We start from the raw sequence: 15,908 nt of genomic DNA, 5'->3' as shown, positions 1-15,908 counted from the left end.
GCGACTTCCGGAGGAAGTGGAGCCGGCGCCGGAAGTTGGGGGGCGGGCTAGAGGAGGTGCGGTCTCCTAGGTCCATGGCGGGCTTCTTACGGATACCGGGGTCCGCTATGCGGCTTCCGGGGAGCCGACTTTGGCGTCTCCTGCCCCACGGACTCGGGGTCTGGGCCCCGGCGGACGGGACCGCCAGAGCCTGGATGAGGCAGCTCTGCGCGCTGCGAGAGGAGGCGCGACGGACCTCGGAGCTCGCACGCAGCTGCCGGGGAGACCGGCCCCTCTGCACGGCGACGCCACCTCCACCGGGGTCGTCGGGTCCCGAGCCGAAGGGCCGCAGAGACCCCACGCGGCCCTCCAAGCCCGGGGTGAGTGCACAGCCGGAGCCCTCCCTCTGTCCGTCGCGTCTCCACGCCGGCCCGCGACCTCCCCATCCCACTTGGTCGCAATCTCGGAAACCACTCGGCCGGGCCTGGAAGGGTCCTCGGCTCAGCCTTACGCGGTCACAGACTCTCATCCCGCGACCCCCTCGGTTTGCGGGAGGTCCCAGCGCGGAAGAGAGAACCGACGCCTCCCCGCGGTTGGATTCTCGGGTTTGGATTGTAGTGCGCTCTTGTGCCCCCTGCCCCCAAAATGAGTTCGGGGTGTTCTTGAAGGTCTCAACCTTGAACTGACCAGGAGTGAGGAATCCAAGCATGTTAATTCCTGTCACTTGAACGCCGCTTTAGATGTTCGATGTGTACGTTGAAATTGAGCAAAATGTGGGTCGTAGTTGCGTGCTGGGTATGCCCTCTTTGATTTCGCTCAGGTTCTAGTTCTGATCTGGAAAAACCTGAGAGCCGCTCCCCACTAGTGATGGTTAAGAGAAGTGGGTTTTAGAAGCTGGGGGGAGAAGGGTAATGAATTAGACCAAGGTAGTGGACATCTTACTTACCTTGGGACCTGAAAAAGAGTACAAAGAATTAACTTGACGCAATTTGCAAGAAGCTCCATTTTTAGATCTCTTCTACTTTGACTTTGTTACTTCTGGAAGCCAGAGTTAGAGTGACCTCCCAAATTGTTATTTGGTTTATTTATATTTTCCATATCAGCACAAACACATAATTAACTGGATTTGAAATCAGCCACTATGGTCAAGGTCACACGTGTTAACAGTCCTGGTACTTGAGCTTCAGGTCCTCTTTCACATGAAAGGAAATGGACTTAGGGAATTTCTTCTTGAAAAGGAATGCCTCTGTAATTGTGTTGGGAGCCCGGATGGAATTGCATCCACAGATACTGTCAAGTATTTTTTTTTTCAGTTTATTTTTTTTAACATTTATTCATTTTTGAGAGACAGAGCTTGCATGGGGGAGGAGCAGAGAGAGAGAGAGAGGGAGACACAGAATCCGAAGCAGACTCCAGGCCCCGAGCTGTCAGCACAGAGCCCGATGCGGGGCTGACTCGAACTCACAAACGGTGAGATCGTGACCTGAGCCAAAGTCAGACACTTAACTGACTGAGCCACCCAGGCGCCCCAGTATTTTCTCATCCCAGAGCAACACGAAACATTCTACATGTTGAAGAAGATCAAGATGTGTGTTTATGTATGTTAAAAACTACCATAGTAATAAATGTAGGACGATTGCATGTTTGCATCTGACTAGTATTTTTGTTTGTAAAATCTCTGCCCCAGTAGCCTGTTTCCTGGAAGTCTTTAGCATTCACATTTGCTATTGGTGGAGCCTTATTGGCTGGAATGAAGTACTTCAAGAAAGAAAAGACAGAGAGTAAGTAGATATCCTCTGCTCAGCTCTGAATAAAACCTTTCTTTTTTTTTTTTTTTAGCATCTTTTATTTTGTTCTTAAACTTTTTATCTTGCAATAAAAGTTTTTAGTGTTTTTTTATTTTTGAGAGAGAGTGTGTGAGCAGGGGAGGGGCAGAGAGAGAGGGAGACGCAGAATCCGAAGCAGGCTCCAGGTTCCAAGCTGTCAGCACAGAGCCCAACGCGGAGCTCGAACTCACAGACTTCGAGATCATGACCTGAGCTGAAGTCGGATGCTTAACCGACTGAGCCACCCAGGCACTCCTATCTTGAAATAATCTTAGATGAACAGAATGGTTATAAAGATGACACAAGAGAGTTACTATGTACCTTTCACCTAGCTTTCCCTATTGTTAACAAATTATATAACCATGGGTCATTTATCAAAACTCAGAAATTAAGATTGGTTCAGTACTGTTCACTGAATTCCAAACTGGATTTGGAATTCACCTGGTTTCTCATTGTGTTTTTATCTGTATTCAGATGCCACTGTGTAACAATATGAAGACTTAATTGTGAACAGATGGGAGCGTGGGTGGTATGACGCCCAGAGGGTTCCCAAGGATGACTTAGATGCATTCCAGCCATCGAGGTGCTCGTGACAGGGAAGCAGACACAGAAGGATTTCACTAGAAGAGGTTCTCCCCAGCCTCTGAAGGGCCAGCCCCTCCTACAGACCACCAAGTATCAGCAGAGGGAAGGGCCACAGGCTGACCTTGGATGATGGAGAGAAATAGGGAGAATCTGGTCAGGGAGTGCCAGGAACTGTTCTGGCTTAGCACTTGAAATGTCCAGAAATTGGCTACGAGAACTTTATATTTTAGTCACTACTCCAGGCTTTTAAGATTGGGTTTAAAAGTTTCTAGTCAAACTTTAAAATATAACACGGGGCACGTGGGTGGCTCAGTCAGTTAAGCGGCCGACTTCAGCTCGGGTCATGATCTCGCGGTCTGTGAGTTTGAGCCCCGCGTCGGGCTCTGGGCTGACAGCTCAGAGCCTGGAGCCTGCTTCCGATTCTGTGTCTCCCTCTCTCTCTCAGACCCTCCGCCGTTCATGCTCTGTCTCTCTCTGTCTCAAAAATAAGTAAACGTTAAAAAAATAATAAAAAGATAAAATATCACTTAAATCTGTTCTGGTTCTTCAGAGTCTGTTTTGAAGCCGTGATACAAAGGATATGTTTAGATCTGGGAGAATTCATAGGCTTCTAGAATCTTAGCAGTAGAAGGCCCATATTGATATACAGACCTGTTTGTTTTGTGTAACAACCAGTATTTTATTGATGGGATTTTCATATTCTAGTAAGAAATTAAGCTCCTTTAGTTTCACAAAGAAACAAAACAAGCCAGGAAAAGTAGTGGCAGAGACCATTCTAGAATAAGCAAGCTTTTGACTTTAGTTTGGAATTTCACCTGCGATAATATTTGTTTTATTAAAAACCCTATTGTGAAACGATATTTAAAGTATCTCCAGAGGCACATGGGTGGCTCAGTCGGTTAAGTGTCTGGGTTTCGGCTCAAGTCGTGATCTCACAGTTTGCGAGTTCGAGCCCCGTGTTGGGCTGTGCGCTGACAGTGTGGAGCCTGCTTGGGTTTCTCTGTCTCTCTCTCTCTCTCTCTCTCCCTCTCCCTCTCCCTCTCCCTCTCCCTCTCCCTCTCCCTCTCCCTCTCCCTCTCCCTCTCCCTCTCCCTCTCCCTCTCCCTCTCCCTCTCCCTCTTCCTCTCCCTCTCCTTCTCTCTCCCTCTCTCTCCCTGTGTCTCTCTCTCTCCCTTTCTCTCTCTGTGCCTCTCCCCTGCTCTCTCTTTCTCTCAATAAATAAATAAACTTTAAAAAATTCAAGTATTTCTAAACCATTTGAGAGTGTTTGCTGACATGCATCATCATCTCTACTCCATTGTGTACTTTTTTACAGACAGGCAGGTACGTTCTCCAATTTAATCATGATACAGCCACCAAAATCGGAAAATGAACATTGACATGTTCACTACCATCGAGTCTTCAGGCCTCATTCAAGTTTTGCAACTTGGCCTTCTTGGTAGCAGGAGTTCAGCTCAGAACCAGGCCTTGTACCTACTTGTCTCTTTAGGCTCCTTCAGTCTGTAGCAGTTTCTCCATCTTTACGAGACTTGGATGACCTTGAAAACTGTGAAGATTACAGGCCAGTAGTGTCCCTTAGTTTGGGTTTGTCTGGTTTCCTCGTGATCAGATTCGGGTCACGTTCCTTCAGCAGGAATGTCACAGAACTCGTGCTCCGTTCTCGTTGCGTCTAGTCTGGTGGCACAGGGCCTCCTTTGGTCCCGTTACTGATAGTGCTCAGGTTGAGGGTGTGTCTGTCAGGCTTCTGTCCCGAAAATGTAATTAGTATATATTTCGTGGTGTGCATTTACACACTTAAATGTTCATCCCAGTCCGCATCAAAGTCTCCGTTTATTTATATCCGTCTGGACTCGTGCTCTCCTACGTATTTAATGAATCGTAACCCATATTCTCTTTATTTTGATGCTCCACTGTCCCCTGTTGGTCCCTGGCAGTCTGAGCAGCTCTTGTTCCTTGGGACACGTCTCCAGTGTTCTTTGAGTTCTTCCTTCGGTCTGACGTGACAGGATGTTCCAGGCTCGTCTTGTACTTCTCTGCCATGGCCCTGACACCCGCCATGTCTCCAAAAAGCCCTGTTCGCTTTTAGTGGAGGATGATACTTAGAACCCAGGGCTCGTTGCTGCTGGGCTGTGTCCACTGCAGGGTCCTCTCAGTGGACAGATGTGGTTACATCTACGTTTGCTTCTGTGTGAACGCATCTTGCAGCCACAAGTTGACCCTGGCACCTCCAGTTTCTGCACAGTACTACAGACTGCATTTGCGTTTTTTTCTTTTGCCATGTATAACGCTTATCTTTAATTTACTTACTTGTTACTAATCCCCTGTATAGAACTGAGGTCCCATCGCTGCTGTCCCCACCCCATTCAGATGCCCTTGGGACACTCAGGGTAAGACTCCTGGTGCCAGGCCACCCCCCCTGCCCCACTTGGGCTCAGACAGTCCACTCTGGGCCCCTGTGGCCCCTCCCCCACCACAGCCACACCTGATGACAGGACTGAACTATTCCAAAAGAGGAAGAAATACCTTTACCACTTTCTTAGAGTCCTCTCTACATACCATTCCATTCAATTTGGTTTTGTTGCATTGTCATAGGATTGTTTTTCTTGAAATATTTTTTAAGTTTCTAGAAAACAGACTGTTTAGCACATTTTGTGCCCCCACAGTCATTAGTACAGTACTGACCGTACATCAGGCATTTCAGTACCTGTGGTTAGATTGACTTGTTTAACGTGAGTGTTTGTATCTCTTTAAGAGCTAGAGAAGGAGCGGCAGCGGAGCTTGGGAAAGCCTCTCCTCGGGGGCCCGTTTTCCCTCACGACTCATACTGGAGAGCCCGTCACTGACCAAGACTACCTGGGTCAGTGGGTCCTGATTTATTTTGGTTTCACTCATTGCCCTGATATCTGTCCAGAAGAACTAGAAAAAATGATTCAAGTCGTGGATGAGATAGGTAAGCCACCGCTAACTGTAAAAACTACTTTTCCGTAGTTTCACGTCCTCGGATTTCCGTTGGGCAAGGTGTTGTAATTATTTGCTTTCTGAGAATATAAAATTTCAGCATCAGGCTCATTTGCTGCTTTGATCCCCACGACCATATTCTCTACCAGAGGGAGCTTGTTCTGATGCCAAATGTTAAATTGCTTAAAAATGTGAGTGAGGTCTGGTCTCCTTCAGCGCTGCTTAATGTCCCTTGATTGTAGACATCCGTCACTGACACTGTCGTCGTCCCCGTGACGGACCAGCAAGACGGCGGCGTGGTCTGTGATGTGCCGTCAGCCGCACTGGTTAGTCCCAGACAGGAGGCAGGCCTCCATCCTTAAACTGGATTGTTTCCGGGGATTCAGTCCTCACTAATAGTTCACCTTGCCCTTGAGGTGTGGTGGGGGGAAAACCGCAAACATCGCGTTGGATCAGAACACGAGATGCCCACGTGACGGGACCCCGGTAACGCGTGTGCACCGGTGAAGGTGCTCAGTAGGATTCTTATCTGATCCCACCGCAGATACTCTGGGGACCTGCTCGCAGGCCGTCCCATCCCTTCCCCGTCCTCTCCTCCACGCTTAGGTGTCCCTGTGTTTCCCTAACCCTCGCTGTAGCACTTCCCGCTCTCTCTGCTGTAACTGCCAGCGTTCATCTTTTCCCCCGGAGCGTGAGTACTGACCAGTGGGAATATTCTTTCAGATGGAATTCCAACTCTGCCAAATTTAACTCCGCTTTTCATCACTATCGACCCAGAGAGGGACACCAAAGAAGCCATCGCCAAGTATGTGAAAGGTAGGTCCTATTAATAATGCTTTACATTTGTGCAGCTCTTAGAGTTCTTGAAAGATGGATTCATTCGACCTTACGTGCCTCGTGGACACGGGAGGACAGATGGTGTCGTCGTCAGGTTTACAGGTGAATAAAAAAGGTGAGGCTCAGTTGTGACCGTGAATAAGCAAATAAGAAACAAGTTTCTCAATTCCTGATGCACAGCTCTCTGTATTTTGTCACAGGAAGGACCGGACTTGGCCTCAGATATCAACTAAGTTAACAGAATCTTGAGTTGAGAGGCAGAACACATTGCTTCTCCTTCTGCCTCTGTACCTCATTCTCTCTGTAATAGGACAGATGTACATCCTGGGAGTATGGACATTGGGAGATTCACGACATTATTTTTTTTTTTTTTTAAGTTTGCTTATTTTTAGAGAGTGAGCGAGCAGGGGAGAGGCAGAGAGAGGGAGACGGAGAATCCGAAGCAGGCTCCAAGCTGTCAGCACAGGGCCCGACACGGGGCTCAAACTCACGAACTGTGAGATCATGACCTGAGCCAAAGTTGGACGCTTAACTGACTGAGCCACCCAGGTGCCCCAAGATTAGCGACATTATGAGATGTGAGCACAGTGTGAACTCCTACCGTATACTTTATAAATCCAGAACATTTAGTATGAGAAGCACATTTATAACTTTTCATAGAAGAATCTCAGTTGAAACATTACATGCAGGTTAAAACCTAAGAGAAAGCAATTCTCAAGACCAAGTGCCGGTAGAATTAAGGATGAACGCCTACGTTCTTAGGAGCTTGGGCAAGTTGCGTAATCTCTTAGGATCCAAGTTTCTTCAGCTGAAAACATGGCGGGAATAAGAATCTTGTTTTGTTGTTATAGGAGTGACAGGAACATGGGCACTCAAAAGTCAGGAATTGGAATTTTAAGTCTCATTATGGTGAAATTGATTTAGGCCAGAGGAGCTCATGAGTACTTCTACATTTAATTTTGTTATATGACCCCTTGCAATGTGTATCATCTAAAGCTTTGAGGTTTTTTTGAAAGTGTGTTTTGTGAAGGACCTGCTGTATCTTGTCATTTAACGTATTTATTGAGATACAATTGACGTATGATAACATGTACATATTCAAAGTGCACAGTTCTCTTTTGTCATGTCTGGACTTGTGACACCATCACCACCACCAAAAAATGAATATACCTGTCACCCCTTGTGCCCTTGCCCCTGTCCCATCCCCAGATCTGCTGTCCGTCAACATAGATTAGTTTCCATTTCCTAGAAGTCTGTGTCCACAGAATTATTTAGTGTACTCTTTTGTTTTTAGTGGCTTCTTTCCGCATAATTATTTTGAGACCCATCCATGATTTAGCATGTTATCAGTTGACTCTTTTTTATCTTCTGAGTAATATTCCAATGATGGACACTGGAGTCACTTTCAGTTTGGAGCTATTTGCAGAGAGAGACAGCTGCCAAGACCGTTCATGTACAAGCCTCTGTACAGACACATACTTTTCATTTCCCTGGTAAACGCCTGACTGCTGGATCGTGTGGTGGCTGTGTGTTCATCTTTTTAAGAAACTGATAGTATTCCAAAGTGGTTGTATGTTTTCACATTCCCAGCAGCCGTGCATGAGAGCTCTGGCTCCTGCCCGTCTCCCCACACTTGGTGTGGTTTGAAGAGCACTTTATTGGTTTAGAGACAATTAGAGATCCTTCTTTTAGTTTCATGTGTAAGAAATCTTTGTCCAGCCTAAGGTTACAAAGGCTTATGTTTTCTTAAAGTTTTAGAGCTTTTATTAGATATTCAAGGTGAATTTGTGTTCACTGTTTGCAGGTTAGGCAGAAATTTGAACAATGGCATAGTTTATTCCAAAAGCAGTGAAAAGCAGGTATAACTCATGGGGTGATAAACGATCTCTGATGGAAGTGTGTGTTACGTTGGCGGCTATTTTCTTTTTAACCATAAATTAACCAAATCGTAAATATCTCCCGATAAGTAGGCATCTGAGTTCCTGTAACTGAAATGCAAAACCCTTGCGGTAATATTCTCCACCAGCACATACATGCAGAGATGGTCATCTTGACCAGTTGCACTGGATGGGGTGGGCGGATTTGAAAATATTTAAGTTTGGGGCACTTGGGTGGTGCAGTGGGTTAAGCGTCCGACTCTTAATCTCGGCTCAGGTCATGATCCCACAGTGCATGAGTTTGGGCCCCGCATCCAGCTCTGCACTGATGGTGCGGAGCCTGCTTGGGATTCTGTCTCTCCTTCTCTCTGCCCCTCCCCTGCTTGTGTGCTCACTCACTTGCTCTCAAAATTAATAAAGAAACTTAATAATTTTTTTTACATTTTTAAGTTCATATTTAGAAAATTATTGCAATTTCAGCAATATTTTTTAAAAGTTTTGGCTATACAACTAATTCAGACTTCATTTACCTTTCTGTTTACTCAGAGTGGAAAAGAAAAACAAGCCATCGTGCTTTTTCAGTAGCTGAACAGATTTTCAATTTAGGTTGGATTAGTCCGAAAAATGAAAACAGGCTTTTTTCCTCTCTGCCTTTGGAAGAAGGCACTGCTGCCCAGTGTTGTACTTCCATCCCCGTGGTGGTTTGGTGACTTCACCAGCTCACTTCCATAAATCCCAAAAACCAAACAGTAAATACATGCCGAGAGGTTATTTGCTAGAAGATGAGACACAGCCCTGGACCAGAGTCGAGTGAATTGTGAAGCAAAAAGCAAACCTCTTTTTCAGGATACAACAAAACACTGTAATGCTTAATTCGTGGTAGTATCTTTAAGCTTGAGCATGTCTCAGAACCGTATCTGAGTATTTAAAAACAACTAAATTAATAAGAAATGTGATTTAAATGATTAGAACATATTCCCTCCAGATCATTACAAGAGGACTTTGAAAGGATTTCACTTCCATGTGATAAGGAACCAGCTTTGGGTTTCAGTGATTTTTTTCCTCTTTTCAGTTTCATTGATTTCTGCTCCAGTTCTTTTCTTCTCACTTTGGATTTAATTTGCTCTTCTTTTCCTAGCTTCCTAGGGGGATGTTTAGATTCCTGATTTTAGGTCCTCTCCACTGTATAAATTCAGTGCCACAAATATCCCTCGAAGGACTGCATTGGCTGCATCCCACACATTTCGATAAGTTGTGTCTTCATTTTCACTTAGTTCACAATACTTTTAAATATCTCTTGAGATTTCTTCTTTGACCCATGTGTTATTCAGAAGTACGTTTCGTCCCTGTGTGTCCTGGGATTTTCCAGCGATCTTTCTGTTACAGACTTTGAGTTCAACTCCACTGTGATCTGAGAGCACACGTATGGTTTCTGTCCTTTTAAATGTGTTAGGGTGTGTTTGATGGTTCAGAATGTGGCCTGTCTTGGTGAACGTGACTTCTTCATTACAAGGGAGAGTTTGCATTTGTTCTGTGTGCGTGTCTGTTCCCGTGAGTCACGAGGGGGGGACCAGGACACATGGGGAGAAAGCAGCAGCAGAGACTCTGAAGGCAGGGGGTGGGGGGTGCTTTCACTCGCTTCTTATTTTTCACTGTGTTTCTCTCTTTTTTTTTTTAATTTAGAATTTTCTCCCAAACTGGTTGGCTTGACTGGCACCAAAGAAGAGATCGACCGAGTGGCCAGAGCGTACAGGGTGTATTACAGTCCTGGCCCCAGGGACGAGGACGAGGACTACATCGTAAGTAGACGCTCGAGTGCCGCCCACAGGCCGGTGCTCAGACCGCACGCTTGTGCCGGTCTGACAGTGGGCTGTAGAAATGAGAGAAAAGCTGAGATCATCACAAATTCCTCAGGAATTAGGGATATTTGAAAGGATAATAGAAGTATAATTTTTTTAAGGATGCTGATTTAATGTATATTCAGTGTCCTTATAATTGAATTGCCCATTTTCCTTTTTAGTGGCCCAGAAAATTATGGGAAAATATATGATGAGTGGTATTTTAGATTCAGTAGAACATGGTACTTGGATACCATGTTGGAAATAAAGAGAACCCATCATTTGGGGACAAAACTTTATTTAAATTTAAAAATATAAGAGCCCTGGGGCACCTGGGTGGCTCAGTCGGTTAAGCATCCGACTTTGGCTCAGGTCACGATCTCACAGTTCGTGGGTTCAAGCCCCACGTCGGGCTCTGTGCTGACAGCTCAGAGCCTGGAGCCTGTTTCAGATTCTGTGTCTCCCTCTCTCTCTCTGCTCCTTCCCCACTCATGCTCTGTCTCTCTCTCTTTCAAAAATAAATAAACATTAAAAAATATATATATAGGAGCCCTGGGTGGCTCATTTGGTTGAGCGTCTGACTCTTGATTTCGGCTCAGGTCATGATCCCGGGGTTGTGGGATCGAGCCCAGCGTCAGGCTCCGCGCTGAGCGTGGAGCCTGCTTAAGATTCTCTCTGCCCCTGTCTCCAACTCGTACTCTCTCCCTCTCCAAAAAAATAATAATAATAAAATAATAAAACCCATTGTCTAGGTTCTCTATGTCCCCAGGGAAAAGGTGTAAGGAGCAGTGTTAGGCCATGGAGAACTGCGTTTTTGGAATGAGCAAGAGTTCTGAAAATCAAGAGAAAAGACTGAAAGCTATAAGAAGATAGACTTTCCATCAGGTTTATTTTTATATGAATTATATACTTCAATTATATTCAATTCAAATATGAATTATATGCACAATTACATGTTTACTATTTGCTTTCTGATGATGGCGACCAGAAATGTGTTCATTCCTGCACAGCTCATACATTCTCCAGCACTGCCCCCGGAGCCCTAGGTGTCCACATCACCCGGTCCCTCTTCTTACCTGGGCTTTCACAGTGAAGCACCAACAAAGGGCATCAGCACCACCCCACCCACCCGGTTTTCTTCTCAAACGGGACACTTTTTCCTGTCCATTAATAGTTGGCCTTGCCGTTTAGTATTAGTTCAGTTCTTCCCCCTCAGCTGTCATGCTCTGGTTTCTCTGTAACATTGGTCGGGTGGAGTGATTAATTATAGGAGCCTGTCTCCAAAACATGGTTTGGGTCGGATGCCCAACTATACGATCAACTGCCCTTCGTGTGTTCTTTAAAATACTTTGAAATGTTGGTGTCGTCTACCTTGACTGTTTGGTCTGGGACCCAGCAAGAACACATCATTTTCATGCTGTCTGCCCTGTAACCAGGAGTGACAGCAGGTGTGTGCGAGATCATAGACATAGACACGTATTTGGCCACGGAGATTTGTATTCAGTTATAAGATAGTCACGCAGATAATCCAGAATATGAGTATTACTTTTTTAAGTTTAAAAATTAAAATGCAGATATCTAAGTCTTATAGAGACTTCTTGGACCTTCTGGAATACATCCTAGACCCAATTTTGAGAAATACTGGTTTACTGCCCTAAGAATTTGACCTTTTGATCAGAACCAGTGAATTGTGCCTTTGAAGCTAATGGAACTGTATGTTAGCTCCACTGGAGTTAATAATAATGAAAAAGAACCAATGAGTTCTTTGCTAAATCAACCAGTAGGGGGAGGCACTCTCCAGCTTGTTAGGTTTTTCATTGGTATGACTTCTGTCCTTTGAGGTCACAGATTTTCGTCCGCAAAATGGTGTGGGAAACTTCAGTCAAGATTTAAGGACCCGCAGGGAGTGAGGGAATCAGGTTTTCTTAATCTCAAGCAGCGGTAGCAAAGGGGAAGCTTCTGGCTTTTGAGTGCCCGTGGAATCTTCAGACTGATAGTACATGTGAATTGGATGTGCCAGGGACGCCTGGGGGGATTCAGTCAGTTAATCATCCGACTTCGGCTCAGGTCAAGATCTCACAGTTCATAAGTTCGAGCCCTGCGTCAGGCTGTGTGCTCAGAGCCCGGAGCCTGCTTTGGATTCTGTGTCTCCTCTCTCTCTGCCCCTCCCCTGCCCATGCCCTGTCTCTCAAAAATAAATAAATGTTAAAAAAAAAAAAATTAAAGAAATGGGTGTGCCAACCATTTAGGGTCCACTGGAAGCTATATATATATATTATTGATACATACATATATATATATATATATATATATATACATACATTATATATATATATAATATTACATTCGTATGTAAGTATTAAGTAGGAAGTATTTTTGAAAAACAACATAACTGGCTTTCAAACCCAAGAAAAGATGTGCAGTTCCACTCCTAATGAAAGAGTGTGAATTGTATAATGCAATGCTATTTTGTACCTGTTAGATCAGCAAAGGTCAAAAGTTGGAAATGTATTATCGAAATCTAATTTGGGGAAAAAGGGAATATGCTGTTGGGAGGAAATTTGGAACCATGGGCATTTCTGTGCATAGATGATAGGAATTTAACTGAGAGATCCTCTTCGGAAGCCAAAATTGTCAGTATCTGTCAGCGTTTAAAGTGGAATACTGTTTACCTTAGAGATTCTACTTTGAGGGATTTTTCTACACCTGTACCCTACAGTGTTGTTCATAGGGAAGAACCAGGCAACCATTTTTTAAAAGCTACCCTGTACTTACTGGCGGAGAACGGTGTCCAACACCTTGTTAAATGAGAAGGCGCCTACAGGACATTGTTGCTTCTGTATAGAAAGAAGTAGGCAGGTATGTACACTTGCTAACAGATGTGGACAGTTTTCTCTGGAAGAATCCAGAAGGATCTGGTGGCAGTGGTTCCCTTGGAGGAGAACGGGAGGGACTCCTGGAAGTCTGGAAGGAGTGGCAGGCTTCCCCTGTAGAAGTTTACCGTATATTCTTTTCGATTTTTATGCGCATATATTTACTTTGCAAAACATAAAAATGCATGTGTCTGTGAAGCATACACACTGCTCCGCAGAACGCTGGCAGAGATCGTGCAGCAAGGTGGCAGCAGAAGCGGACTGTGAAATCGGGCAGGCCTGGGTTCTCAGCTTCGGTCTGGCTCTTACTGTTCTATAACTTCCTCTCCAGCCTGTTGGATTATTTCTAGAGGAGTGGGATCCCTGGCTCGGGACGAAGTGGCATGTGACAGAGCTTGTCGGTGAACGTTGGCTTCCTGTATCTGTCCTGGGACCTACTAGAACTCTAAACTTGTGGGTTAGACACATACGACAGCTCTCGCTGTGCCCACAAGCCAGCTGGACGTTGAGACAAGGCCACTGACAAGTTTGACAGATACGGGTAGAACAGTATTTTCGTTCTGTACTAGAAAGTAATTTCCAGTAAGAACACTCATAACATAAGTCCCCTGGAATTTTAGTTTTTTAAGGGAGTGAGAGAATCGAGTACAAAAAGAAACAGAAAAACGGAAGCTATAGATACAGAGGAAGGCGTAAAGCGTGAGCTGGAGACCCAGTTCTGAGTCGGTATCAGATATGCGGAGAAGCGCTGATCCCCCGTCCTGCTCCTTCAGCGAATTATTCCAGGACACGTGAAATCACCAGCTGTTTGAGCTCTTGGGGCACATTCTTTCCTTCTGTGCGCAGGCAAGTGGCTCTTTCCATTTGCTCTGTGTTTACAAATGTGTGTATATAAAAAAGCAATAACCTCACAGACCTATAATGTGTGGCGGGTGTATTTGGGGGTGTCTCCGGTTCGGTATGTGTGATCACATTTCGGTCTTTCTTTTTGTCTTGCCAAATAGCAATCAAGCCTGCAATAAATTCCAAGGACTCCTTAAGCGCCAAGCCTTCTGCTCATTTAAAGTTGGATTAAGTGCAGGCATATAAATAAAAACTGTATGACTGATCCAAGCTTAGGTTAGAGGTAGGAATGTTTTCAGAACTTTGCTCGGAAAATAGATAACTGTAAGACGACTCCTCGGAGGGGTAGCATGTATGTCTCCTGAGGACGGCCCAGGTGATCTGCCTCAGATAGGATCATTCGGCAGAGTATATGCCAGTTTCCTGGGGGAGAAAAACCCTTATTTCCACGTTTCCACGTGAGTCACTAATATCAGGACTAAATAGCATTCCAGAATGTATAAATCATACACTTACAGTAGTGGTGACTTTTCTGGGTTCTTCTGATACAGTGTGGTAGGTAGCATTTGGGAGCAATGAGGTACCCGTTTCTTCCAAAAGCAGCATCCATTTCTTGGAAGTCGATTCTCCCGAGATCGAGTGCATGTGTGTGTTATGGACAGAACCAGAAGAATCCCAAATTCTAGCTGATGTCTAAGGCAGTAGTCTGTAGAGAGTGCTGGAATGCAAACGATTTTAGATATTTGTCACCGTGAATTTATGAAAATAGGCTTAGACGCATTCTGTAAACGATACATGTTACAGAGGTTATTTAATCATTAATGTGAAGTTCTCATCTGCAGCATTTAATCAGAAAAAGAAGCGACTTATTTTGGTAATCTTTTTGTCCTTTCCCTCCCCCACCGTTTTCTCTGCAGGTGGATCATACAATAATAATGTACTTGATTGGACCAGATGGCCAGTTTCTAGATTATTTTGGCCAGAACAAGAAGAATGCAGAAATAGCTGGTTCCATTGCTGCGCACATGAGGGAACATAGGAAAAAGAGCTAGCCAGAGCAGTGGCGCCGGGTGGATGTTCTCTTGCCAAAGAGGAGAAAAACTTTGTCTCCCATAGGAGCCAACATCTATCTGTGTATATACATATGCAACCGACAGAATGGCCTTCATACCGTAAGAACATCTGTATTGTGGACATTATGGGTGCAGTACAAATGGGTATTATGTTACCCTTGGGTTCAGCCAAAATCGATTCTTGGAACTGTAAAGATTACAACCGAATAGTCGCTTGAGACCGGAGGACCAAGTTACCGTGAAGCTGTGGGATGGACTCAGGAGAGACTCAGCAGGTGCATTTCTCCACGTCAGAGGGGCCCTCGGATCAGCACTGCTGTCTCTCCTGTGTCCTGGACCCTTGTCACCCGGGTTGTGGGGCTGAATTTCCAGGAAGAGTAGTTTCCACAGTGCCCTTGCTTTCCTCTTCGAGTTCTTGGTGGCTGGTAACAGTCAAATTAAAATCGGGCTCTTGGACATTCACAGTTGGGTTTTTAGACCTGAAAGCATTTAAGTATAGTCTTCCGTGCGAACAGACACCATGGTCAAGTTTGTATTGTGCTTCCATCGGCACCTGCTGATTTTACAAACGAAGAAGTCTGTTGTTTGGGGAAGATGGGTCAGTTTCTCGGGTCCTTTTATGTGATTTTCATTTAAATGTGCCGGGTTTCCAGCCAGCTACCAAATGGGCAAAGGAGGATCTTGAATCGGGACTGTGGCACAGGGTTCTCCTCTGCCTTGGCTGGGTTGCAGTGGGTGTGAAATAAAGGTGTGCTCGGTTTTGCAGCTTGGACAGTGTGACCTTTCTTGTGGTGAAGGGTGGGTGCGTCCACGGCAGCACAGAGACCCGCAGACTCGGGTGGGCCCCTTGGGTGCTTTTTAGAGCTCAGGTTCCGGCCAGGGCTGGATTCGCAGGTTCTGGGTGGGACGCAGACCTGTACGCTCATTTTTTTTTTTTTTTAATGTTTATTTTATTTTAGAGCGTAAGTGGGGAAGTGTAGAGAGAGAGAGAGACACAGAATCCAAAACAGGCTCTGCACTGTCAGCACACAGCCTGATGCGAGACTTGAACCCACGAACCACGAGATCATGACCTGAGCCGAAGTCAGACTGAGGGAGCCACCCAGGCACCCTGGACCCCTGTGTTCACAAACAACACGTAGGTGCCTCAGATGCTGGTGGCCTGGGGATCAGGCTGGAGAAATCGTTCTGTGGGGAAGCAGCGTTTTGATCTGCACAA

General features: G+C 45.3%; 1 protein-coding gene across 2 annotated transcripts; it reads left to right on the top strand.

Moving 5' to 3' along the window:
• Positions 1–46: 46 nt before the first annotated feature.
• On the top strand, positions 47–15,459 carry LOC122206723 (protein SCO1 homolog, mitochondrial). 2 transcript variants are annotated; one of them, XM_042916170.1, is made up of 6 exons: positions 47–359; positions 1,670–1,760; positions 5,143–5,247; positions 6,072–6,164; positions 9,746–9,861; positions 14,534–15,459. In XM_042916170.1, the coding sequence occupies exons 1-6, from the start codon at positions 75–77 to the stop codon at positions 14,666–14,668; spliced, it is 825 nt and encodes a 274-aa protein (XP_042772104.1). In that variant the 5' UTR covers positions 47–74; the 3' UTR covers positions 14,669–15,459. The 2 variants fall into 2 exon arrangements, with proteins under 2 accessions (XP_042772104.1, XP_042772103.1); XM_042916169.1 differs by having other exon boundaries at positions 5,143–5,340.
• The last annotated feature ends 449 nt before the right edge of the window (positions 15,460–15,908 follow it).

This window comes from Panthera leo, chromosome E1 (genome assembly GCF_018350215.1).
Source record: "Panthera leo isolate Ple1 chromosome E1, P.leo_Ple1_pat1.1, whole genome shotgun sequence".
Classification (NCBI taxonomy): Eukaryota; Metazoa; Chordata; class Mammalia; order Carnivora; family Felidae; genus Panthera; species Panthera leo.
The sequence above is the reverse complement of the archived record's forward strand: the minus strand, read 5'-3'. Positions and strand labels throughout refer to the sequence as shown.